The 24782-nt window shown below is 35.2% G+C and overlaps 1 protein-coding gene across 1 annotated transcript in view; it reads left to right on the forward strand.

Moving 5' to 3' along the window:
* The first annotated feature begins 2510 nt into the window (after positions 1–2510).
* The window catches only part of LOC150095146 (inactive tyrosine-protein kinase transmembrane receptor ROR1-like), a 122928-nt gene continuing 100656 nt past the window's right edge, over positions 2511–24782 (forward strand). Inside the window, exon 1 of the mRNA XM_090411205.1 lies at positions 2511–2595. Coding sequence (XP_090267331.1) covers positions 2511–2595 — 85 coding nt within the window. The remainder of the gene's footprint in view (positions 2596–24782) is intronic.

Here is a 24782-nt window from a genome sequence, read left to right on the forward strand (position 1 = left end):
ACCTTTATATCAATGACATAGCCAGTGGATTGCAGGGGGATATTCAGTTGTTTGCGGATGATGCGAAGCTGGGAAGGATTATTAGTAATAGTGCAGATGTGGTAGCCCTGCAAGAGGATTTAAATAAGCTAGATAGATGGGCAAATGAATGGGCGTGTCAGTGTAATGCAGCAAAATGTAAGGTCTTGAGGTTTGGGAAACATCGATGGGATGCTGCATACTCTATGGAAGTTAAACTGGAGGAAGTAGGGGAGACAAGAGTTCTGGGGTTGATGATTGATAGAAACCTGAAGTTTAGGGGACATATTGCAAAGGTGGTGAAGGTAACACAGAGGATTGCTACTATTATGAGAAGGACACTGACCTGCAGAGATAAGAGGGTTATCATTCCATTGTATAAGTCTCTGATCAGACCACACTTGGACTATTGTTCTCAGATTTGGTCCCCAGGATTTGAAGGGGATAAATTAACTGTGGAAAGGATATAAAGACAGATGACAAAGATGGTTTCAGGACTGTACAAGGATAGTTATGAGGATCGGCTGAGAGAATGTGGACTGCAGAGTTTGGTGGATAGAAGAAGGAGAGGTGATATGATTGAGACTTTTAAACTGTTGAGAGGTGGTTACAGGGTTGACACTGGGGAGTTCTTTCGCTTGGTTGAACAGCGGGAGGGAGTGATGACAAGAGGCCATCCCTGGAAGTTACGAAAGGAAACGTGAGCAAGAGGGTAAGGAGTGGTTTCTTTGTGTGGAGGGTGGTTGAGCCGTGGAATGCATTGCCTGATGGAGTGGTGGGAGCGAGAACGGTCAGTGAGTTTAAAGAGTGGTATGATAGACTTTGTGTTTCTCAGGGGGGGACCTCCCCTCGATGAGTCTTGACAGACTTTATGTCTTAGGAAGGACCTCCCTCGAAGAGTTTTTTGACTCCTTGGAGGCCTGAATAATAATAATAATAATAATAATAACTGCTTGATGGCATCTCTGCTCTACACCAACAGACTGACTATCACTTAAACCAACTGTGAGATTGAGGATGCAACACTACCCTTCTACTTATTAGAGGTATAAGCTGGCATCTTCAATAACTTTCTAACCTTTCATGTGATGGACAGAATTCAAGTAGAGGTAGAGTTCCCCCCCCCCCTCATAAACTTTGCTTTTTCATCCTGTAAACAATCTCCATTGCTGAGTTTCAATGATGCCCTTTAGTTGGGAAGACCTAGGTTTGAATCCTAAAATATGAAGAGCCTTTATTGGACTTTTCAACTGAATGTGAGTTAATCAGTCTCATACAGGGATTGCAGGGTTTACCCCTCCTGGAAACAGGCAAACCAGCCATCAGAACACACATCATTAAAAAGCATACCGGCATCATAACCAGAGTTGCTTCAGCCATAAATCTGAAACCAGCCAACCAATTAGTCTTCATCCTGTAAACCCAAGAAAATTGACAATAAAACTCACACTGTGTTAGACAATAATATATAGTGTTAGGGTATGAGACTGCAAGATGGCAGTAGTTGTCTACCATAATCTCTTCCCAGGATGCCAAATGAAATCGCTGACAGTCTTGGGCTAGCTTTAGATGGCTGCCCACTAGTCTTCAAAAGTTAGTTTGGAATAAAACGCTTCTCCTAATCTCCTTGGAGAGTATAAAAAGAGTTAGCAGATTCATTGATTGATTTTATAAGTTTGAATCCTTCAGTGGGCTAAATTCGCATTAAAAATGTGAACTATGCAGGGTTTGTTTCCCTTCTAATTAAAATTAAATATGAGTGTTAGGGTTAGGGACCACGAGATGGCACCACTTGTTGAGCCGTTACTCTTCACTGCATGCCGCTTAATTAGCCTTGGGCCAACTATCTCTGATTAGGTACCAGTGGAGATTGAACTGCCCACTCAGTCTCCAAAAGTTAGATAGGGCTAAAAACGGCCTCGCCTACTCCCTATATATACGGGAATAAAAAGGGTTAGCTGATTATTGTTATTTTAATTTCTTTTTTGTATTAAGGGTGGCAGATAAAAGTTTGCATCCGGGTGGCAAATACCCTTGGCGTTCCCCTGTGTTCATGGATGAAGCTTCGTTTACCCGAGAACGGGTCTTCGAGCCCCACAATGCTCATTTGTGGGCCCATGAGGACCCACGCGTTGTGCGATCACATGCTGCGCAAAGCTTCGCCATTAATGTATGGGCAGTTATCATTGCTGACTGTTTAGTCGGCCCATAACTGTTACCATCCCGACTGGACTTCCAGAAGTATCGGACCTGACTGGGAGAAGTTCTGCCATATTTACTGAACAATGTTCCAATGACTGTGTGTCGGCAGATGTGGTTCCAACATGACTGGGCTCCAGCCCATTTTGGCATTTCTGTGCATCAGTATTTGGACAGGTCCTTTGGGCTCAATGGATTGGGTGTGGTGTATCCGTTGCATGACCCCATGCTCATCTGATTTATCGAGCATTGATTTCTTTCTGTGGGGGACCTTTAAAGCCATGGTGTACGAAATGCCTGTTGCCTCTGACATGGACTTTGTAGCAAGAATTGCCATCGCCACTGCTAATATCAGAGAAACTCCAGGTTTTCGAAAATGTATGGCATTCAATGCGTCGGCAGTGTCAGGCATGCATCACTGCTAATGGTCGTAACTTTGAGCACCTGATGTGAAACCATATTATGTATCCAACTACTATTGAACTGTTCAGTTACGCCTAATAAAATTTTTTACACTACTCATTGCCTTGTGTTATTTCTATATCTTTGTGTCCCTGTTAGTACTTTCCGGTGACGTTTCCGGCCATGCTTTCCTATGTGAAAAGGTTGATTTTGATGTTCTTTACCTCCCCTCAAAGTTTGTACGTGGAATTTTGAACCGCCCTGTATATTTGGATGTTCTCTCTCACTCTGTCTGGCTGCAGATTGGCCAGCCTGTCAATAATGTGGGAGTTTCCACTTGACAATGCATCCTATGTTTTTGAGGTACTGATAGTGTATAAATTTTATATCTTTGGGAGAACAGATTAGGAAAGCTAATTTTAATATCAGCTTATAGGATGTTTGTAAATGATATCTACTGAATCTTCTTTTTTTAAATTACTTTAGGATACTCCGTAATATAGGGTACTATCTATTGTACCCTATATTTTCATGTAATTTAATTACATGGAAATATATAAATTTCATAGAAATATAGATATTACATGGAAATATATAAAAAATATGGAAATCTCTCTCTCTTAGTTTTGTCAGGATTTAACAGGCTAGTTATTTTTATTTATTGTTATTAAATAATTATTTAAGTTTTAAATTTTATTTAATTATAAAATTCATTCAAAAACTATAAAACACCATTTATTATTACAGCAATGGATTACATAGTAATATCTCTTGCACATTTTAAATTAAAGATACCAAGAAATTACATACTTGGTTTAATCCTTTATCCAAGTGTAAGCAAACAAAGTTTGTGCCTGAAGTATTTTCAGGACAGGGCAACTCGTATATAGAAGCTAATGACTTCACATCATTTGCCTTAGTATCCCATAATAATACAAAGCACATAACATAACCTTACGGGTATGTATAATGCTATGCTTTATGGGAGGATTCACTACCCAAACCAGTTTCAACCTTTATTGGGGTCTCGTCAGTGAGAGCCAAACCCAGAGGTGATACTAAGGTTGAAGTAATGAAGAAGTCATATTTTCATATATGAGTTGCCAAAAGGTGTCAAACCTTATTATTTAAATACTGTGGATTAGAGACAGTTATTAGAAGTTTTTCCACTTGGTTATACTATAAATCAAAGATACCAAGTGCAGTTGGTCAATTAAAGGTCTTGCATACAATTTGAAAACTCTACTCTCTAAACCAAACATGGAATTTTTGAAGAAACTTCAGTCCTCCCATAACCAGGATAATGATTTAACACTGGTGATTAAATATGCCTGTGAATGTACTCACAAAGGACAAAAATTACTCCTGGTAAACAAACAAGTTGAGGGTTCAAAATATTTAATACATTTTGCATTACATTTTGTTTTGGATTATTCATTCTCTTCGGTAATAGTTTATACATTTTTAATATAATTAAATGTATATTATTATTATTATTGTTATTATTATTACATACCTCTCCTTGAACCCATTACCAGACAAAGCACTCACAACTGACTGTGGAAATCCATTTCACTCATTCACCACTCTCCAAGCAAAAAATCTAGTCTTCGCACCCCCTACTAACCACACTTTTATTCAACTTAGGGATGACTCATGTTCTCGTTCCTCTAGCCAAGTGCTGAAACATTTCTCCTACATCTGTCCTATAAAATCCTTTAAGTGACTTAAATGTTTCTATTATATCCCCTCTTTTTTCTCTTAGTAATTTAACACCCATTAAATTTTTCTCATACTGACAACCTGGTTAAATCGTCCTGCAAGCTCTCCACATCACATTGATTAACTATTACTCTACCTAATTTCACATCATCAGCAAACAACTGATTGTTTCGTTTTCAGGTTATTTCCTATATCATTAATTATTATTGTTATTATTACGGGCGACTCCAGGGAGTCCTTAGACTCATCGAGGGAGGCCCTAAACATCATGTCCACACAAGTATTCGACATTCTCACAGTATCTATCATACCTTGCCTTGAACTCATTCGCTGTCATAGCACCCACAACAGACTCTGGCAGCTTATTCCACTCATTTACCACTCTAAAAGCAAAGAACCCAGCTCTAACATCCTTGCTAACCACACTCTTGCCCAGCTCCATAGATGTCCCCTAGTTCTCCCACCACCAGTCCTGATCTCAAAAAGATCTGAATTAATCCTATAGAAACCCTTCAGCAATTTGAATGTCTCAATCATATCTCCCCTTTTCTGCCTATCAACCAATTTCTGCAACCTACAAATCTCCAACCTGTTCTCATAAGGTTCATTCCATCTATCATCCTGCTATCATCTTGATCACTCGCCTTCACCTTCTCCCCATCTAGAAGAAACCTAGGTGACCAAATCTGGGCACAGTAGTCGAGATGAGGTCTTATCAAGGCTCAGTACAGAGCAACAATAACTCCCTTGTTTCTGCTCGTCAAAGTATTTTTCAACAACCAAGTGATTTGATGAGCTGATTTAGCCACTTTTGCAATGTGTCCCCAAAACTTCATCTCCCTATCCACCAACACTCCCAAAGTCCCTGGCCTCATCAATCTCCTGGAGTACAGTTCCACCAATGTGGTATACTGCTGCTAATCTTTTCACCCCAAAATGCATAACCTTACATTTTGTCACATTAAATTGACATCCGTTCTCCCTAGCCCAGTCCTCCAAACTATCTAAATCATCCTGTAAAATTTTGACATCTTCTGCATTCACTATTGCCCTACCCAACTTTGCATCATCAGCAAACAAATGAACCGTTCCTCTCAGATCCTTCCCTATATCGTTGATGAACAAATTGAACAGCAGTGGTCCAAGAACAGAACCCTGCGGCATACCACTAGTCACAGGCCGTATTTTGGACTCTACCACTGAATAAACTACTCTCAGATATCTCTCCATCAACCACCCACCTATCCATCTCACCAACCCTATATCCATTCCCATATGTTACAGTTTACGGATTAGAATTCCATGTGGTATCCTGTCAAAAGCCTTAGCCAGGTCCAGCAGTATCACTGTAAACCCATTACCATTATCCAGTTCAGCCATCACTGTGTAATAAAACTTGAGCAAGTTACTGAGGCACGATCTACCCTTCACAAAGCCATGCTTTCCCCCATACAGTATCTCATTTTCATCAATCCATTCCTGTATTTTTCCCTTGACTTCAAGACCTTGAAGAAAGCAGTCAAGAACGACTCCTGATATGCTGATTGGTCAGTAATTTGCAACAGTAGTCTTGGATCCTCCTTTATGCAGTGGAACTATTTTCCCCTCTTTCCACACCTTCGGGACTTAATCAGACCCGAAAGACAGATTAAACAACATGGTCAAGGGCACTGATAATTCTTTAGCCGCTTCACGTAAGACCCATGCTGGTATACCATCCAATCCCACAGATGTATTCACATTAAGGTTCTGTAATAGACTATTCACCTCCACGTCATTCATCACAATTCCTGTATAAACTAATGGTTTTTCATTCTTTCAGTGTCATCACCTGGATGATATACTCTTGCAAAATGCTCACTCAGTAATTCCACTATATGGACTGATTCAGTGACCTCCTTACTATCAGCATTCCTTAAAATTATTCTGCCGTGTACAGTTTTTCTTTTACTTGCAGCATATTGAAAGAACTGGTTGGGATTCTCTTTAGCTTGCATAGCTAGTTTCCTTTCATAATCCACTTTTGCTTTTCTTACCACACTTGTTACCGTTCTGTCCTGAGCTTTATACCATTCGTGTCCCTGCATGTCACCTTTCCCTTGAATTTCCCTCCACAGTTGTTTCTTTTTTTTTGCAGCTCAAGCTTAATGGTGTTATTCATCCATTTAACTCCTACTTGTTTTACTATTCTGACCCTAGGTATACAATCAGCCATAACCTCCTGTAAATGCTCCTTGACCACTTCCCATGCTCTATTGACATCCAGCCCTTGCAGTTTTACATGCCATGGCACTGAACCAAGCAATCTGCTAAGCTTGGTATACTTGCCAGCACGGGAATTCCACATATACCCTGTCTTAATCGAAAATTCCACACCTTTAGCCACCTCCTTTTGTATGTAGAAATTAAACAGCAATGGTCCTAGCACTGAACTTTGCGACATGCCATTAATCACCTGTTTTCGCCTCGCTTCTGCCCCTCCATATATACTAGTTAATGATATCTGTCCAGCAGGCACCCTCTTATCCACTTAACCGGTATCATATCTATCCCCATTTGTTCTAATTTGCGTAACAGAGTTCCATGTGATATTTTATCAAATGTCTTTCAAAATCCAGCAGAATCATTGTGTAGCCATTTACTTTATCCAACTCAGCTGTTATTTTATTATGAAAAATAAGTAATATCAAGTTCCTGATCCATGAGTTTTATTTTCTGCCCATTTACACTTACGAGAAGACCAGAATATTTTACCTTTTCATATGTTTACTATAATCTTTCCTTTTAAAGATAGTTTACTGATGTTGTAAATACAGGTTCTCTTTATTTCATACAATTTTACGCAGTTATTTTTTTAAAGCTTTTTACTTCCCATCAAATTGGTTATTATATTTATTGTGTGGCAGGATGTAATTTAAAAGTACTTTTTTTTTTTTGTAATTCTTCTGGTTTCGTGTTTACTGTGCTGCCACCTATGGACAGAATAATCATTTTACACGCCTGCTTAATCGACTGCTTGCGTGATATCTCATATACTGTGCCATTTTCTCAATTGGCTCACGCATGTATTTTTCAACAAATCTTTCTTTTTTTTTTTTTTTTTTTCTGCAATCAAAACATCAGACTACAAGAATATGAAAGCTAATTGATATTTTGGAATATGTTATATGTTATGTTTGTCATTATTCAGTATATATATATATATATATATCCGAGTTCCGGGCTGGAAAGCCAGTAAGAGCCAGTAAACTGGTAAGACAAAAAAAAAACGTGACATAAAAGCGTTTCAAATTTCGGCATATCTTTATATATATATATAGAATAGATATATAATTAGAGGTAAAATGGTTAACTTAGATTAGATTAGTAGGTATAATTAGATATAGTAATTAAATTAAATTAGATTTAAAAAATTTAGATTACCTTTCAATAGAATTTAGAAGACAAATTTTCATAAGTTGTTTTACATTTAAATTAAAGAAATCAATTTACATAATATTGTATCCTTTCTCTTTCTCTCTCTCTCTCTCTCATTAATATATTAATTATAATCAGACCAGTAGCCTACCAGCCACTTTAAACAAGATCAAGATAAGATAAGGAATCATGTCGTGATTGGTTGTTCAGATGATGACGTCATTCTATGTGTCACGTCATGAAATTGGAATTTTCGTGGGGGATTATGTGTCCGTGACGTCAGGTCTTGTGGGTGATGGTTAGAGATAAGGATTCGTGTCGTGATTGGTTGGACACTTTAAACCAAATAGGGATACCATGAATAGGGAAGCTCATCTGTGTCCTGTATGTGTGTTGTCATCAGATGCAGAGAAGTGACGTCATTTGTTAGTTTTAAATAAGTGATGTTATTGATTTGAATGGAAATGGAAGATATATTAATGGTTATAAGGATTCGGGGTGTGATTGGTGGGACACTTTAAACCAAATAGGGGTAGGGTGAAAGGGGAAGCGACGTCAGTGTCCTGGATGTGTTGTTATCAGATGAAAATAAGTGATGTCATTTGCTAGTTGTAAATAAATGGTGTTATTGATTTGAATGGAAAAGGAAGATATATCAGTGGATAAGGATTCGTGGTGGAATTGGTGGGACAATTTAAACCAAATAGCAGTAGGGTGAATGGGAAAATCGACGTTCGTGTCCTGGATGTGTTGTTATGAGTTGTAGATAAGTATATGGTTTGCATATGGCATTATGGGTGATGGATAGTGATAAGATAAAGTTTGGAATGTTTGTAATTTCGTTGCCCCCCCCCCCCTTCTGTCAGGGACATCATGTGGTTTGCTTGGTTCGCAAAAGGCATTGTGGGTGATTTTAGAGATAAGGAATCGTGACATTATGTGTTTTGAAATTTCTGGGGAACATATGTCTCTGTGACATCACATGGTGTTTTGGTTTCCTATGGAATTGTGGGCAATGTTTTTGAGATATGATATCTTGGAATTTTCCCAGGGTGACAAACATCCATCACTGTCATCAAGTTTTGTCTTTTGATATCTATATATGGCAGTGCTAATTTCCAATCCAGTTTAGGGTATTTCTTTCCTGTTAAAAGACTATGGAAATTCGTGGAGTAGAGTAGAGTATAAATGGCGGCAGGATTTAGGCTTTTCTGAATAATTTAAATATATACTAGTGTTCCTCTAACACACACTTTTTTTCTCACATACATACCTCATCCGAATTTTTCGATTTGTATACATTAAGAACTTCAACTTCATTATTTTTGCTAATTAAAGTTATCTTTTTTTATAAAATGTTTTGCTTATTGGTAATTTTAGTTTACAATCAAGAGAAAAACCAAATGGTATTTAAAAATAAATTAAAATAAATCGAGAGACTTAAATTTATTTAATTAAAATAAATGGAGAGACTTAAATTGATAACTTTTGTATGTAGTCTTGAAATTCTAATGATAATTCAAATTACTTACAGTCTTTCCAGAATGGGGATATCTTGGGACTATCGAAGTTTTCTGACTATTCCAAATTGTTGATTTTAACATATATTCACAGCACAAAACAAAAACACAAGGTTTGAAATGCACTTGACTCTTTTTCCTTATACGTTAATACGCACTTTGTTTCTTTCCTTCGCTCATGGTGGCACTGTGTCATTTTCATTAGCCAATTTGTTGACCCTACTTGTGAACTTTTCTGACTGGGAGGCTTGGAATTCTCCTGGTCTCACTAGATGGTTTGATAATGCTTCCCACACGACAATCCAAACTTCACCTTTTTCATGACTCACATCCTCCCTTTGATGTTTTGCGTGGTATAATCAGTTCGAAGTTTGAGTATGTGAACGAAATGTTTACAGATAACTCAAACATTGTCAATAGGTAGCATTAGACAATTTTCTAAAGTAATTAATTACAGGATATCAATTTCCCAAGTTTTTTTTAAAGCAATACATATACTTCTAATCAATAAATAAATCGTGTGAATTTCTTTTCCCCATATACTATAAATTTTCAAATGTGTTATCTTAAACTGTGTCATTTCTCTTTGCTTTTTTGTTGACCATACTTGGGAACTTTTCTGACTGGGGCATTTGTACTGATGTTCATTTATCTTGGAGCTGTCTGACTCATTTCTGCTCATTTGGTTTTTGCTCTGTAGACATCTGTAAATCATTAATCACTTCCTTTCATAGATGTATCGTGGTATTCTTCAAAGGAAAAACAGATCATACTTGGCTGTTGAACTATGGTTTTTACAGTAGATGCAACAATTTTCCATCAACTCAACATGTATTTTCCTCACTAAGATCTGCCAATGACCGTCAAATTCGCATCTCCAGAAGAGTAGAGATGGGATTTTTTTTTACAATAATTATTATTATTATTATTATTATTTTAACGGTGTCTCCATGGAGTCAAGAGACTCATCGCGGGAGACCCGACATTGACACACTAACCATTATTTACACAATACCTGTCATACCTCTCCTTAAATTCATTCACAGTTGAAGCATTCACAACCAGTTCTGGCAAAGCATTCCACCCATTCACAACCCTCCAAGTAAAAAATCTCGTCCTAACACCCTTGTTAACCACACTCTTACACAATCTCCAGGGATGGCCCCTCGTTCTCTCACATCCTGCATTGGTCTTAAGAATATCATCAGTATCAATCCTGTAAAATCCCTTTAACCATTTAAATACCTCTATCATATCTCCTCTCCTACGTCTATCAGCTAGTTTTTGGAGCCCACAGATCATCAATCTATCCTCATAGGGAACATCCCACAGACCTGCAACAATCTTTGTAACCCGCCTCTGAATCCTCTCTACCACTTCCGCATCACCAAGAAATCCTGGCGACCAGATCTGTGCACAATAGTCCAAATACGGCCTTATTAATGCCTTATAGAGTGGAATAATAACTTTCCTATCCCTGCTTGTTAGTGTGTTCCTCAACAACCATGTAATTTGATGTGATGTTTTGGCAATCTTAGCAATATGCCCTTTAAACTTAAGTTCTCTGTCCACAATAACTCCCAAGTCTCTTGTCTCATCAACTTCCTGAAGTTCAGTTCCGTTAATATAGTAAACAGCATGCGATGTCATCCTCCCGAAGTGCATCACCTTACACTTAGCCACGTTGAACTGACAGCCATTTACCTCAGTCCATAGCATCAGCCTATTTAAGTCATCCTGTAAAATATCCACATCATTTGAATTGATTATCGCTCTTCCCAATTTTGCATCATCAGCAAACAAGTGGATATTTCCATTCAAGGTATTTCCAATATCATTGATGTACAAATTAAACAATAGAAGACCAAGAACTAAGCCCTGAGGTACACCACTAGTCACTTGCCTTTTCCTGGACTCAGCTCCTCCGTAAACCACTCTTTGATATCTGTCCACCAGCCATCCTTTAATCCAAATCACCATCTTCGGATCCAAACCCATTTGCTCTAATTTATGTAACAGAGTTCCATGTGGAATCCTGTCAAAAGCCTTTGCAAAGTCAAGCAGTATCACTGAGTAAGGATTTCCTTTATCCAACTCCACTGTTACTTTATTATAGAACGTAAGCAAATTACTTAGGCAAGACCTACCTTTCACAAAACCATGTTGCCCCTTATAAAGTATCATATTGCTGTCCACCCAGTCCTGAATTCTAATTTTAACTAATTTCTCCAAAATCTTAACCACCACTCCAGATATATTGATTGGTCTATAATTTGCAACATCAGTCTTAGAGCCTCCCTTGTGCAATGGAACTATTTTCCCCTCTTTCCACTCTATTGTCACTTTACCAGAACTGAGGCTTAAATTAAACATCCTGGTTAGAGGAGTTGCTAATTCTCTTGTACATTCTCGTAACACATGGGCTGATATGCCATCTAACCCAATGGCAGTGTTAGCATTAAGGTTCTTTAATATATTAAGCACCTTAATTTCATCTATCTCTATACTCTCATCAGTCAATGGCACATCTGACACTGCACTATCGCCCATTATTTTTACTTTACTGGACACACAAGACCACAACATAATACAGCAGCTGCTGTGGATGAACGATTGCCTTAAGTCCAGAGTCACTCGACTCTATTGTTTTTTATGTTTGGTATAGAAAAAAGGTTTGTAGTCTCGAGATAGCACAAATACAAATTTAACTTTTCCCACACAAAGTAAGATAAGAACAAATCAACAGTATATCCAGCAGCATGTGAAAACATGTCGTTTAGTCATCTGCACGAATGGTTCATTTTTTAAGGAACTGTCAGGGTAGGGCATGATAGGGGTAAACCTTACTATAAGAAAAAACCATAGAGTCGAGTGACTCTGGACTTAAGGCAATCGTTCATCCACAGCAGCTGCTGTATTATGTTGTGGTCTTTTGTGTCCAGTAAAGTAAAAATAATGGGCAAGCCACAAAATTCTTTCAAAGTTTCATTGTGAAAAGTTCTAATTGTTTAGAATTTTGTAACAGAAAGTTAACATAAAATATAAGATCAGAGCTAATAATCAGTGAAATAATAATAATAATAAATAACTATTTATTTGTGGTGCCATACAGTAACAAATTCGCAAGGATCACAAAATTAAACTAAACTTTCAGATGAGAGTCACATTATCAAAAACCACACGATGGCAATTCCACTAGCATGGGAAGAACCTTTGAACAACAGTGCAAATTTAACAATATGAAGATTAAGGAACAAAAAAGAGATTGTATTTTTCACTTTATTTATTTTCTGTATGTTACATTCAGTAAATGCATTTGTAAATAATATTTCACTCATATAAAATGTGTAAATTTAAATGAGCAAATTGGGTGTCATTGATGTGTTATAAAAATTCAAGTAAGACCATTTTTTTTTGTTCCTTGTGAAATTTCATGCCCCAAATTAACCAGGGACTTTTTTTTTGAAAATCCACTCAGTGAATTAAATGTCTTATTTGTTCATGTAAGCCTGCAAATATTTCAGGAAACTGTGTCAACTCTTGGAAGCAAAAGGAATCAGGTATTAAATTAATAGCCAGAATTATAGTGGAGGATATTTCACCTGAAAAATTACAAATTTTTTATTATATCTGTAGATACCTACAACAGACTAGAAAAAACAGTAGTACTTAAAGTACGACTGCTAGAATTTGGTTATTTTACAGAGAGACATTAGATATTTTAACCCAACACATTACTAAAACTCTTAAACATATTGCTGTAGAAGAAAGGTATTGTAGTGAGCAGATAAAATCAAGTGACGTGAGTGCGATTTGAAACGTATTTCACAGCATTACCACCCATACATTCTAGTGTTGGGGGAATTAAAAACAGAGACCAAAGCAAATAACGGAATTGTAGTTTGGTGAATAAAGTACAAATGATCTGAAAAGTGACAATATTGTTACAACATCTGTAGATACCTTCACCAGACATAAAAAAAAACAGTCGTAACAAACTCTAACAATACGATTGCTAGAATTTGGTTATTTACAGAGACAGAGATATTTTAACCCATCAAGTTACTAAACTCTTAAAACGTTTGTTGTAAAAAATAAAGGTATCGTAGCATGCAGATAACAAGTGAATCAAAATGCAAATATCAAATAATACTCGCCAGTGGAAGTAAAAAATAATAAAAACATTAACCAACTTAATAGACAGACTCGTTCTTCATTTAAATGATACTAAAAGATGAAAACAATATGGGTAGGAATTTTAAAACTTTGAAAAGCTGAAGAATTTCTTTCTTGCTGTGATCATAAACAGTTATATGAAGGTAAACATTTTATTTTTCTTTACAATTTTTCTTTCTTTCTTACTTTTTTTTGTTAGTTGACATTGTTGCATATTGTTTTCAAGAAATATGCTATCCCTGCTTTCAGACGTGTTTAGTTTAATGTCTTAATTTTTGTTTAGTTAGGAATGCGAAAAAACCTGGTTTGTCTCATTTTTGTTACTTAAATTACTAATGCTAACCAAAGAAAAATAAATAAATTTCAGTTACATAACTAAGTAAGTTCAGAGCTTTGGAATTAAAGTGCGACTGTCAGCATTCAGTGTTTAATATTTGAGCAATAAAAATATAAAATATGCATTTGTAACTTAATGAAAAAGATGTTTCTGTTGTCGCGTTTTCCACAGTGAAACTTTACTCACTTATTCTGATTACAAATTGATATATAAATTCATAACATTATATCTTAATGCAATTCTGTTTAATTATTGTAAAAAAAAATCGCATCTCTACTCTTCTAGAGATGCGAATTTGATGGTCATTGGCAGATCTTAGTGTGGAAAATACATGGTGAGACAAAAAAAAATCAGCTAACGCTTTTTATTCCCATATATGGGGAGTAGGCAAGGCCATTTAGCCCTATCTAACTTTTGGAGACTGAGTTGGCAGTTCAATCTCCACTGGTACCAATCAGAGATAGATGGCCAAAGGTTATTACTAATTAAGCGGTACACAGTAAAGAGAGATGGCTCAAATGTGCCGCCATCTCGTGGTCCCTAACCTAACACAATATATTTAATGTCTGAAATAATGTGGGTTCTACGGTCGATTTTATTGAGTTTACGGGACGAAAAACTCAAGAGTTTCCAGGAGGAAAAACCCACTTGCCAGTGCCAGAGATCGACTAACTCGGGAACCGGTCGAAAAAAGGCTTAGATAAATTGTTGCCGCTACTGTAAAAACCATAGTTCAACAGCCAAGAATAATCTGTTTTTTCCTTTGAAGAATACCACGATACATCTATGAAAGGAAGTGATTAATGATTTACAGATGTCTACAGAGCAAAAACCAAATGAGCAGAAATGAGTCAGACAGCTTCAAGATAAATGAACATCAGTGCAAATGCCCCAGTCAGAAAAGTTCCCAAGTAGGCTCAACAAAAAAGCAAAGAGAAATGACACAGTTTAAGATAACACATTTGAAAATTTACAGTATATGGGGAAAAGAAATTCACACAATTTATTTATTGATTAGAATTATATGTTTTGCTTTAAAAAACTTTGGAAATTGATATCCTGTAATTAATTATTTTAGAAAATTGTCTAATGCTACCTATTGATAATGTTTGAGTTATCTGTAAACATTTTGTTCACATACTCAAACTTCGAACTGATCGTTCCACGCAAAACATCAAGGGGAGAATGTGAGTCCTGAAAAAGGTGAAATTTGGATTGTCGTGTGGGAAGCATTATCAAGCCCTCAAGTAAGACCAGGAGAATTCCAAGCCTCCCAGTAAGAAAAGTTCACAAGTAGGGAGAATAAATTGGCTAAGGGAAATGACACAGTGCCACCATGAGTGAAGGAAAGAAACGAAGCGCATATTAACCTTTAACGAAAAAGAGTCAAGTGCATTTCAGACCTTGTGTTTTTGTTTTGTGCTGTGAATATATGTTAAAAATTAACAATTTGGAATAGTCAGAAAACCTCGATAGTTCCAAGATGTCCCCATTCTGGAAAGACTGCAAGTAATTTAAATTATCATTAGAATTTCTAGACTACATACAGAAGTTATCAATTTAAGTCTCCATTTATTTTTTAAATACCGTTTGGTTTTTCTCTTGATTGTAAACTAAAAATACCAATAGTCAAAACATTTTATAAAAAAAGATAACTTTAATTAGCAAAAGTAATGAAGTTGAAGATCTTAATGTATACAAATCAAGATATTCGGATGAGATATGTATATGAGAAAAAAAGTGTGTGTTTGAGTAACACTAGTATATAATTAAATTATTCAGAAAAGCCTAAATGCTGCTGCTATTTATGCTCTACTCTACTCGACGAATTCCCATAGTCTTTTAACAGCAAAGAAATACCCTAAACTGTATTGGAAATTAGCACTGCCATCTATAGACATCAAAAGACAAAACTTGACTACAATGATGGATGTTTGTCACCCTGGGAAAATTCCAAGATATAGTATCTCAAAAAAATCGCCGACAATTCCATAGTCAAACCAAAACACCATGTGATGTCACAGAGACATATGTTCCCCAGAAATTTCGAAACATATAACATCACGATTCCTTATCTCTAAAATCACCCACAATGCTTTTTGCGAACCAAACAAACCACATGATGTCCCTCACAGAAGGGGGGGGGGCTGCGAAATTCCAATCATCTCAAACTCTATCTTATCATTATCCATCACCTATAATGCCATATGCAAACCATATACTTATCTACAACTCATAACAATACACATCCAGGACACGGACGTCGCTTTCCCCATTCACCCTACCTCTATTTGTTTTAAAGTGTCCCACCAATCACACCACGACTCTTTATCCACTAATATATCTTCTTTTTCCATTCAAATCGTTAACATCATTTATTTACAACCAACAAATGACGTCACTTATCTTCATCTGATAACAACACACATACAGGACACAGATGAGCTTCCCCCATTCAGGGTATCCCTATTTGGTTTAAAGTGTTCAACCAATCACGACACGAATCCTTATCTCTAACCATCACTCACAATTCCATACACAAACCAAAACACAAGAGTTGACGTCACGGACACATATTCCCCCAGGGAATTCCAACCACTCCAAACTCATGGCGTCACACACACAATGACGTCTTCATCTGAACAACCAATCACGTCACGATTCGTTATCGTGACGTGTTTGTTTCAAGTGGCTGCTATACTACTCAGACCTATGCTGTAATAATAAAAGCAAGTATAGAAATTAAAAGAAGCACCAGAGGAGGTGATTTTTTTTTATCTTGTCTTATGTATACGCAGATAATATCACTTTTCTCACCATAGATGAAAACGAGAAAGTGCATTGTTTCATAGTTATAGATTTTTCATATTTTTCCGTGAACTGAGAGGAGACCTGCATGACGTACTGAACACCATTCACATTTATTTATTTCATTTCATTTCTTTCTTTCTTTCTTATTTATTTTTTTTTTCTATGACTGCAACTTTCTCTCCAATATCTCTAATTTATCCTTCTTTTAAATTAAAAACCACCTTAGGTAAACACCCAATAATACACGTTCACTAAAAGGAAAACCATCTATGTATTGTTGATGATAAACGTCGCTGAGTGTGGATTTCCAGAACCAGTTGGATGTACCCCTTGTTAATTGCAAGGCCATGAATGTTGCGAAGATATTTGAAGAAAAACAAATCTGAGGGAAAGAAGGAGGATCGCTATTTCTGGAAATATAGTGGTCTTATATGATATATTAATGTGAATTTCTGTAAATTCCAAGCAACGGGCATTCAAGGCTACATTTAAATAAATAATAATCGACACTTGGTTGACGTCCACTTAAATAATAAAATGCGTACATTCCTCTTAGATATTCAAAATGGTAGCATCTTCAGAATAGCATAATCCCACAAGTAAGGAAATACATAAAATACATAAAAAGGGAGGTTAGATATATAGCCGACTGTAATCTTAATAAACCTAGCAAGAAATGAAACGTATGCACGACCTGATGCTGCGATAGATTGTATACAACTAGCATTATCAAGAGAGCCTATTCATCACAAATATATTGATATGTTAACAGCCTATGCTGTAATGGCACAATCAGCAGTTAAATGGATGGTCGTTTTTTAATGGGAGTCCCACCACAAAAAGGTTGTAAACTCATCATATACATTAGTGCCGTTGTGAATGAAGGATTAGATCACCTAAGAAACCCTTCTCAAGAGAATCACACATGGAACCTTGTCAAGCCACTGCAGGTCTCCAGGAATGAGCGTACACCTTGCGATGAATTTCATCTACCACATAAGGTTCAAGTATGTAGCATGTTTCTGAAGGATAAGGAGAAAGTGCGATGGAGGGGGTGTTGCTTATGACAGCAGATGAGCTGTGTTCGCTCCGAGTGGGAAATGATGAATGAGACTTTTTGCAGTGGGATTGGTTCTCCTTTGGAGAGATGATTTGTATTAAAAAACCCCATTGTGTATATATTCTTCACGAATCTATTTTTTTATATGGACGCCATCCACGAATGGTTGTAAACTAATATTACCGTGGATGGGATAAGAATTTTTTTTTCTCTTTTTAAAAATTGTGTCTTTTTTTTGGTATTTTTTAAATTTATTTTACAAACATCCGTGGCAAGGCGGGATTCGCACCCATAGCATTTACTTGGAAAACGGGCACACTAACAAACAACACGGCTACTCAAGTGTGGTTATTACTTTTTTTTTTTTATTGATCGCTAAAATATTTACACATACAATAAACATATTGAGTACAATGCAACTTATAATTTTACAGAATTTAGCACTGAGTGCTGCATTTTCTACACTGGATTTCAATTAAAATTTTTAATAATACTTTTTTGCCTCTCTATTATGTATTTACAACACATGTTCTTCTAATGTTAACAATAAAGATTATACAGAATTGTTGAATATAGAATATACAGAATAATAATAATAATAATAATTTTTATTAGTAATAGTAATTTATTGATTGTTAAAATATTTACATATACAATAGACATCTTGAGTGACATTGCAACTTATAATTTTACAGAATTCAGCTCTAAGTTCTGCATTTTCTACATTGGTTTCAACTAAAATTTTTAGTAGTATTTTTTTGCCTCCATATTATATATTTACAACATATGTTTTTCTAATGTTAAGAATGAAGATTATTCAGAATTTTTTGTATAATAATTTTTTTTTTGTTTATATAATTTTTTGATTATAAGATTAATTTATTGCATTATTTTTTCATGTTACATACGAGTATTATATTAATGATATTATCACATAATAATCAGAATCTTCAGTATCTTCTTTATTGTTGTATACTTTACTAACTTTTTTATTACATAATCTGCTTCTTTGGTTATAAGGATTAGGTGTGGTTGAGTGAGGCGAGTTAATCCCACCTACACCTACTTCGAAGCTTGGGTTAGCTTTTTTGAAGAGAGTGGGATTTAGGCTTCACTATTTATGTTGTTGCTACTGTTTATGTATGGGATGCTGGTTATTTGTGATGTGTATATTAGTGTTAATGGTATACATGTATTAATTTAAATTAATATAAATATTAATTATACTTTGTTGGTATATTTTCCAGAGTTCGTGTTTTCATGTTCTGTAGTTATCTATGTGTTTTAAATTTCTTGGTAGGTTGTTGAGTTGCGTGGGTATCTGATGTGATCTCACAAAAGAACCGTATGAATTGTTGAAGGGTATAGGGATGTAGAGAGTTGTTGTGGGCCGTGTTATACGATATGTTTCTTTGTTGTTTCGACAGGTGATGTTGAAATAATTCCTTGTTAATGTCATGTAGTGTTTCAGGTTTTTAATGCTCAGAATCCTTTGTATCGCCATGTGATTGTCAGATATTGGTTGTTGCGTGTAAGGTATCCAGATCACTGTTGACACAATTTTCCTGTGTAATGTTTCTAATTTTGTTAGGTGGCTGTTTGATGTGTTTGCATAGACTGTTATTCCGTATCTGAGTAGGGATTCGCAGATACCGTGATATAGGAGTTTTTTATGTTGGATGGAATAATGTCTTTAATTTGGAAGAGTTTTGCTGCGATGATTCGGAGTTTGGTGCGTAGGTATTCTATTTGTTTTGTTCATTTAAGGTGGGAATCTATATAGAGACCGAGGTATTTTGCATGTGTTACAGGTTTGATTTCGGAACATTGGCAGGTATTTTTGTTGTTAATGCAGCGGTATGTGTGACAGTGTATCGATAGTGATGCGGGGCGTATGAATCTTGGGTTGTGTATTATCATCATCTGTGTTTTGGTGCCGTTGATTAGAATTGCGTATTGGTGGAAGTATATTGTGATTTCATTTAGGTCTTTTGCAGAGAACCGTGTTGATGTCTGTGTGGATTGCTAGTAGTGCAATGTCATCTGCGTACTGAAATATTTGACTTCTTATTGATATGTTATGAACATCGTTAATGTACATGTTGAATAGAGTGGTTGATAATATGGCACCTTGAGGTACACTGTTTTATTTGTATACCCCGACTGTGACATGTACCTATTTTTGTTACTTGTGTTCTGTTTGAGAGGTTGAACACTGCATACATGGGTCTTGAACCATGTATGCAGTGTTCGTCTTATACCTATTGAGTATAGTTTGGTGAGTAGTATGCCATGTTCAAGTGTATCAAATGCTTTGGTTACGTCCAGTAGTATAACGACGGCGTACTTGTTTTTGTCGAGAGCTTTGTTTATTGTGTCTGCGATATCTTCTAATAAAGTGATGGTACTTTTTGTTTTCTGAGACCCGTATTGGTTTTGTGAGATGATAGTTCTGTAGTCTGATGTGTGTTATTTTTTCTAGGATTTTTGCAATGACTGGTAGTGTAGCTATTGGTCTGTAGTTCTGAGTATCGTTTCTTTTGACATGTTTGTATATTGGCGTAATTACTGTAGTTTTTAGTTGTGGAATAATACCTGTGTCGAATATTATGTTCACGAGTTTCAAAAGTATTGGATTTATTTGTTCAAAGTGTGTTATAAGGTCTGTGAGTCTTATTTTGTCTATTCCTGGAGTGGTCTTTGGTTTTAGTTGTAGTGCTTCTTTCAGTTTCTGTTTTGTTACGGTTGGAAAAATACATCGTTTGTTGTCGACTTTGTATCGGTAGTTTTTTTGTTGATCGTTGGTAGTTTGTCTTTTTTGAGTTGTGTGATGTTTTTTGTGAAAGCATAATTGAATGAGTCTGCTAGTTCCTCTTGATTTTATTGCAAAAAGCTTACTGACAGAAGCTTTTTGCAATAAAATCTTGTGCTGAAGTTTTCTTTAAGTTCGACTTTGATATAATAATAATAATAATAATAATAATAAACGATACAGTTTTTTTTTTTGTTATTTTTAGTAAGATACCTAAGCTGTATATATAGTTGTCTTATGAGACACTGATTAAAGTCGATCTCCTCTCTCTCTCTCTCTCTCTATCTCTCTCTCTTCTTTCTTTCTGGCCAACATCTCTGCACTATTCTTTTTTCTGAATTTTATAACTTCGACCAGTTATTGGCTTACATAAGAACCTCCACAGAAACAGGCAGATTTGATAAAAATCTTCATATTTCAGATTTCCGTCTTTAGGAAGATCTCAAAAAGCTTCGTAATTTTTCACTGGTTTATACGTGGCTCTAAGACGTAAATCTCGTAGTAAAGAAGCGATGCAACAAGAAATTCCACTTTGGTATGACAAAGAAATTGAATTCTTGTGTTTTATTTCTGTGACTACATGCACTTGCCTAGCTGCTCAAAAGCGCCCTCTATTTTAGGGATATTTTCATTCCGCCTTCTTTCTACAGATGTCTACGTAATATGGATTCCATTGATTTATCTAAAATCTATTATATATTATTTATTAATTATTATTAAATATTAAATATATTAACTTAATGATGGTTACAGCATTTATTGTATTAAGCATTTTATTTAAATATAATTTTTACATCATATATTATGAATAATATAAGTGTAGCGCTACATTCCATTTTTTATTTATATCGTATTAATATTAGAACTATTTTTCAGCGCATTTCTCAAATCGTGGTATTTTTAAATGTTGGATGTTAACTTGTATTACTAGAAAAGTAATAATTAGTTAAATTGAGTTTTTATTTGGGAAATGTAGCATATTTAATTTCATTAGTATCCATGTGTTTAAATATTATCCTTCTGTGTATATCATTGAAATTATATCCGGAATTTTCCCCCAATTTAGTATATAACACTGTCTTAATAATGTTAACAATTCGTAATTTATGGCACTTAATTTATAGTTTGGGAATTAAGGTTTCAAATTCTCGCTTGCGTAATTTTTAAGCAAACCAAATGTACGTTAAAGCAAACGATGTTTAGGTTAAAGTAAATATCAGAAATCCGCTGTCATGTACGCTGTACTGTGGCAAACATTACTGTATGTTTCACTGGGCTACAAAATGCGAAGTTGTTCTTTGAAGATTACTTTGCGAGATACTAGATGGCGATCCGCGCATCTTGCAAAGTTCATTCTTAGCCTTCTAATAACAAGCAGAAAAGGAAAGTACATTTGTCGTGCGTTAACTCATACGCGTACCCAATTATCTAACAAACGTATTGATATGAGAACAACTACTGGGAAATTTCATTGATTTTCCTGATCAGTTAAATATATTGATTATTCTGTCAAGAGTGCCATCGTTTGTCAGTCTGCTAACAACATTGTTTGAGCGAAGGACGTAATTAGATATCGGTTTGCTAATATCAGACTCGGTGTTAGCCAATCTAGGTAAACTATCAATGTTGTATTGATCTGATAATGATATTTGTAATTTTGGGAAACTTGGCTCATTATATCAATGAATACGGACATAAAGCGCTCTCTTATTTCATATCGAATGAAGTTATTCACATACGTAAATGGGAATTGTAATTTCGAATTATTTTACGATTATTACATGATTATCCAAACTAATGAATATTTGGGTTTGTTTAGAATGAAAGTGCGATCCTATACTTATTTCAGCTAGATATCGGACACATACACTATATGTGTCCGATATCTAGCTTTATAGTGTACACGCATATACACTATAAAGAGACAAATCATTTTTTATATTTTTGGGAAACTATGTTTTTTATAAATTTATGAAAAAAACACTTCCTTGAAGAGGAATTATTTGGAAATATTTTCAGAGCTATTATATATATATATATTAAATAATAATAATAATAATAATAATAATAATAATAAATTAAAATATATTAGATTAAATTAATATATTTTTTATATTAATTTAATATAATATATTAATATAATTAAATTAAATTAAAATATATAAATTAAAACCAAGTATAAAATATCTTGGTATCATTAACATATATGTATATATAAAAGTTAATATCTGGACTAAAAGTGTAATATATGAAGGAAAGAAAATGGTGACTTACAGCACATAATGGCGACAATGTTTTGCTTCCGCAAAACGTAGCAAGTGAATTCACATATTTAAAAATATTATATGCTGTTGAAGAAAAAAGATTGGAGTACTCATCCATCAAGGGCTGATGAAAACTTCACGACTCATATGAACTTCACTTTTATACGTTTGTGCAAAATGAATTCCCAAACATATCGCGTATCAGCATAAGCACATGATGAAGGTGAAGTGAACAATGACCATTCTGCTAAGGCTTTTCAGATGGCTAGGGTTAAGCATAATTTTGTGGACTCTAATAATTTAAGTTAATTAGTAATAAGATTATATTGCCACTTCGGGGATGTGGTAGCAGGAAACTAAGCAATGCCAGGAGAGCACTTTACTGGTATCTTTCATGGTGTTGCCCTTATTATGAGGTGGATTCAAGCTATTTTATTAAGGCTTGAATACCCTCTTGAAGGGCTAAAGGCCCGTTTTCTTTTAAATAATAAATAATACTTTTTTTAAATAGATAAACTGAGAAATTTAATCCAGTGATCAGAATATTTTTCCTTTCATAGGCGATAGTTTGATCGTGTGTTTATTCTCTAAATTTTCTAATTAATTTTTTTATTGTTCTCAGACGAATGTTTTTATATATATATGATCGGATCTTACTCCACCTTTACCACGAGAGTTGCCTGAGACTGGCACTATGTTACCACGAGTTGCCTCAGACTTACACTACGTGCAGGCGCAAACTTGACTTACTTGGGAAATAGGATTAAAACCAAGTTTATATAAAATTACTTGGTATCTTTAATACATAATATACCCAAGTTAAAAAACTTTCTACACACACACACCACACACACACACACACACATATATATATATATATATGTATATATCCTATACAGACGGGTTATAAAAATTAAAGAAGCGTAAATTTAAGGCTTTCAAACAGAAAGAAAAAACTCGTCAAGTCCCAAGTACTAACCGAGTTCAACGCTGCTTAACTTCGGTGATCATATGAGAACCGTGTATCCTGCGCGAAATGACCGTTGGCAAGTGTGCTTTTTAAAGTCCACATTTTATACGAGTAAAATTCATCTTCAACGTTTTTATTCACTCCGCAGAAAATATTACAACACACATATCCTATCTACAGTGACACACGAACACTTCGGCATCAGTTACTAAAAAAAGCCATCGTCAGGATATTTTACCAATGATGGAAGTTGCGACACATCCTAAAAGGCTTGCTTATCCACGAATTTGCAAAGAGTGTTAAAAATCTACCTGCTGCTGCTTTTGTATAGTGAATGGCTTAGAACAGCGTTTCTTACACTGTGTTCGGGGGAAGGAACCCTAGAGTTCCGCGAAAGCTTGTAGGAGTTACCCAGAGCATACGGACATTTATAACTTCTATTGGATGCAGTTTCTTTTGGGAAAAAAAATCTTGAATAAGGATTATACTATATGAGGAAACTATATGTGTAAGGATATGAAAGCGTTAATATTACAGAAATTATGTATTAAATTTATTTACCCATAACTTGTTAAATATCATGCTTTTTCTTTCCCGTATTTGGCGAAACTTTTATCAGTTTTTTTTTTTTTTTTTTTTTTTTTTTTTTTTTTTTTTTTTTTGAGGTCGTGGAACCTTACATTTAAAATACCCTATGAAAATTTGAATAAAAATATCGGAAAAATAATTCAATAATTTACTAAGAATTAATTCAGTAAGTTACTACAATACTACAATTTTTTAATCAAGCTAACATCTTATAGATATATTAAAGGGATAAAAATCCTATGTTGTTATATATCTTATAGGTATGATGATGATTAGCTCATTGAATCCCACTGCTGGATGAAGGCCTGTGCCTAATGCGGAAGGGTGGTCTACTTCTCATGGTGATCTATGTATATTTTGAGAGAGTGTGTGTATCACTGAGAGACAATCACAAACATCCATACCCATGGCGAAATTCAAACCAGTAGATATGCTAACCACTCCACCAACCAAACCAGCAAGATATATATAATATTGCAAATAATA

This window comes from Typopeltis vanoorti, chromosome 21, assembly GCF_054136105.1.
Source record: "Typopeltis vanoorti isolate ZY-2024b chromosome 21, IOZ_Tvanoo_1.0, whole genome shotgun sequence".
In the NCBI taxonomy this organism is placed as follows: Eukaryota; Metazoa; Arthropoda; class Arachnida; order Uropygi; family Thelyphonidae; genus Typopeltis; species Typopeltis vanoorti.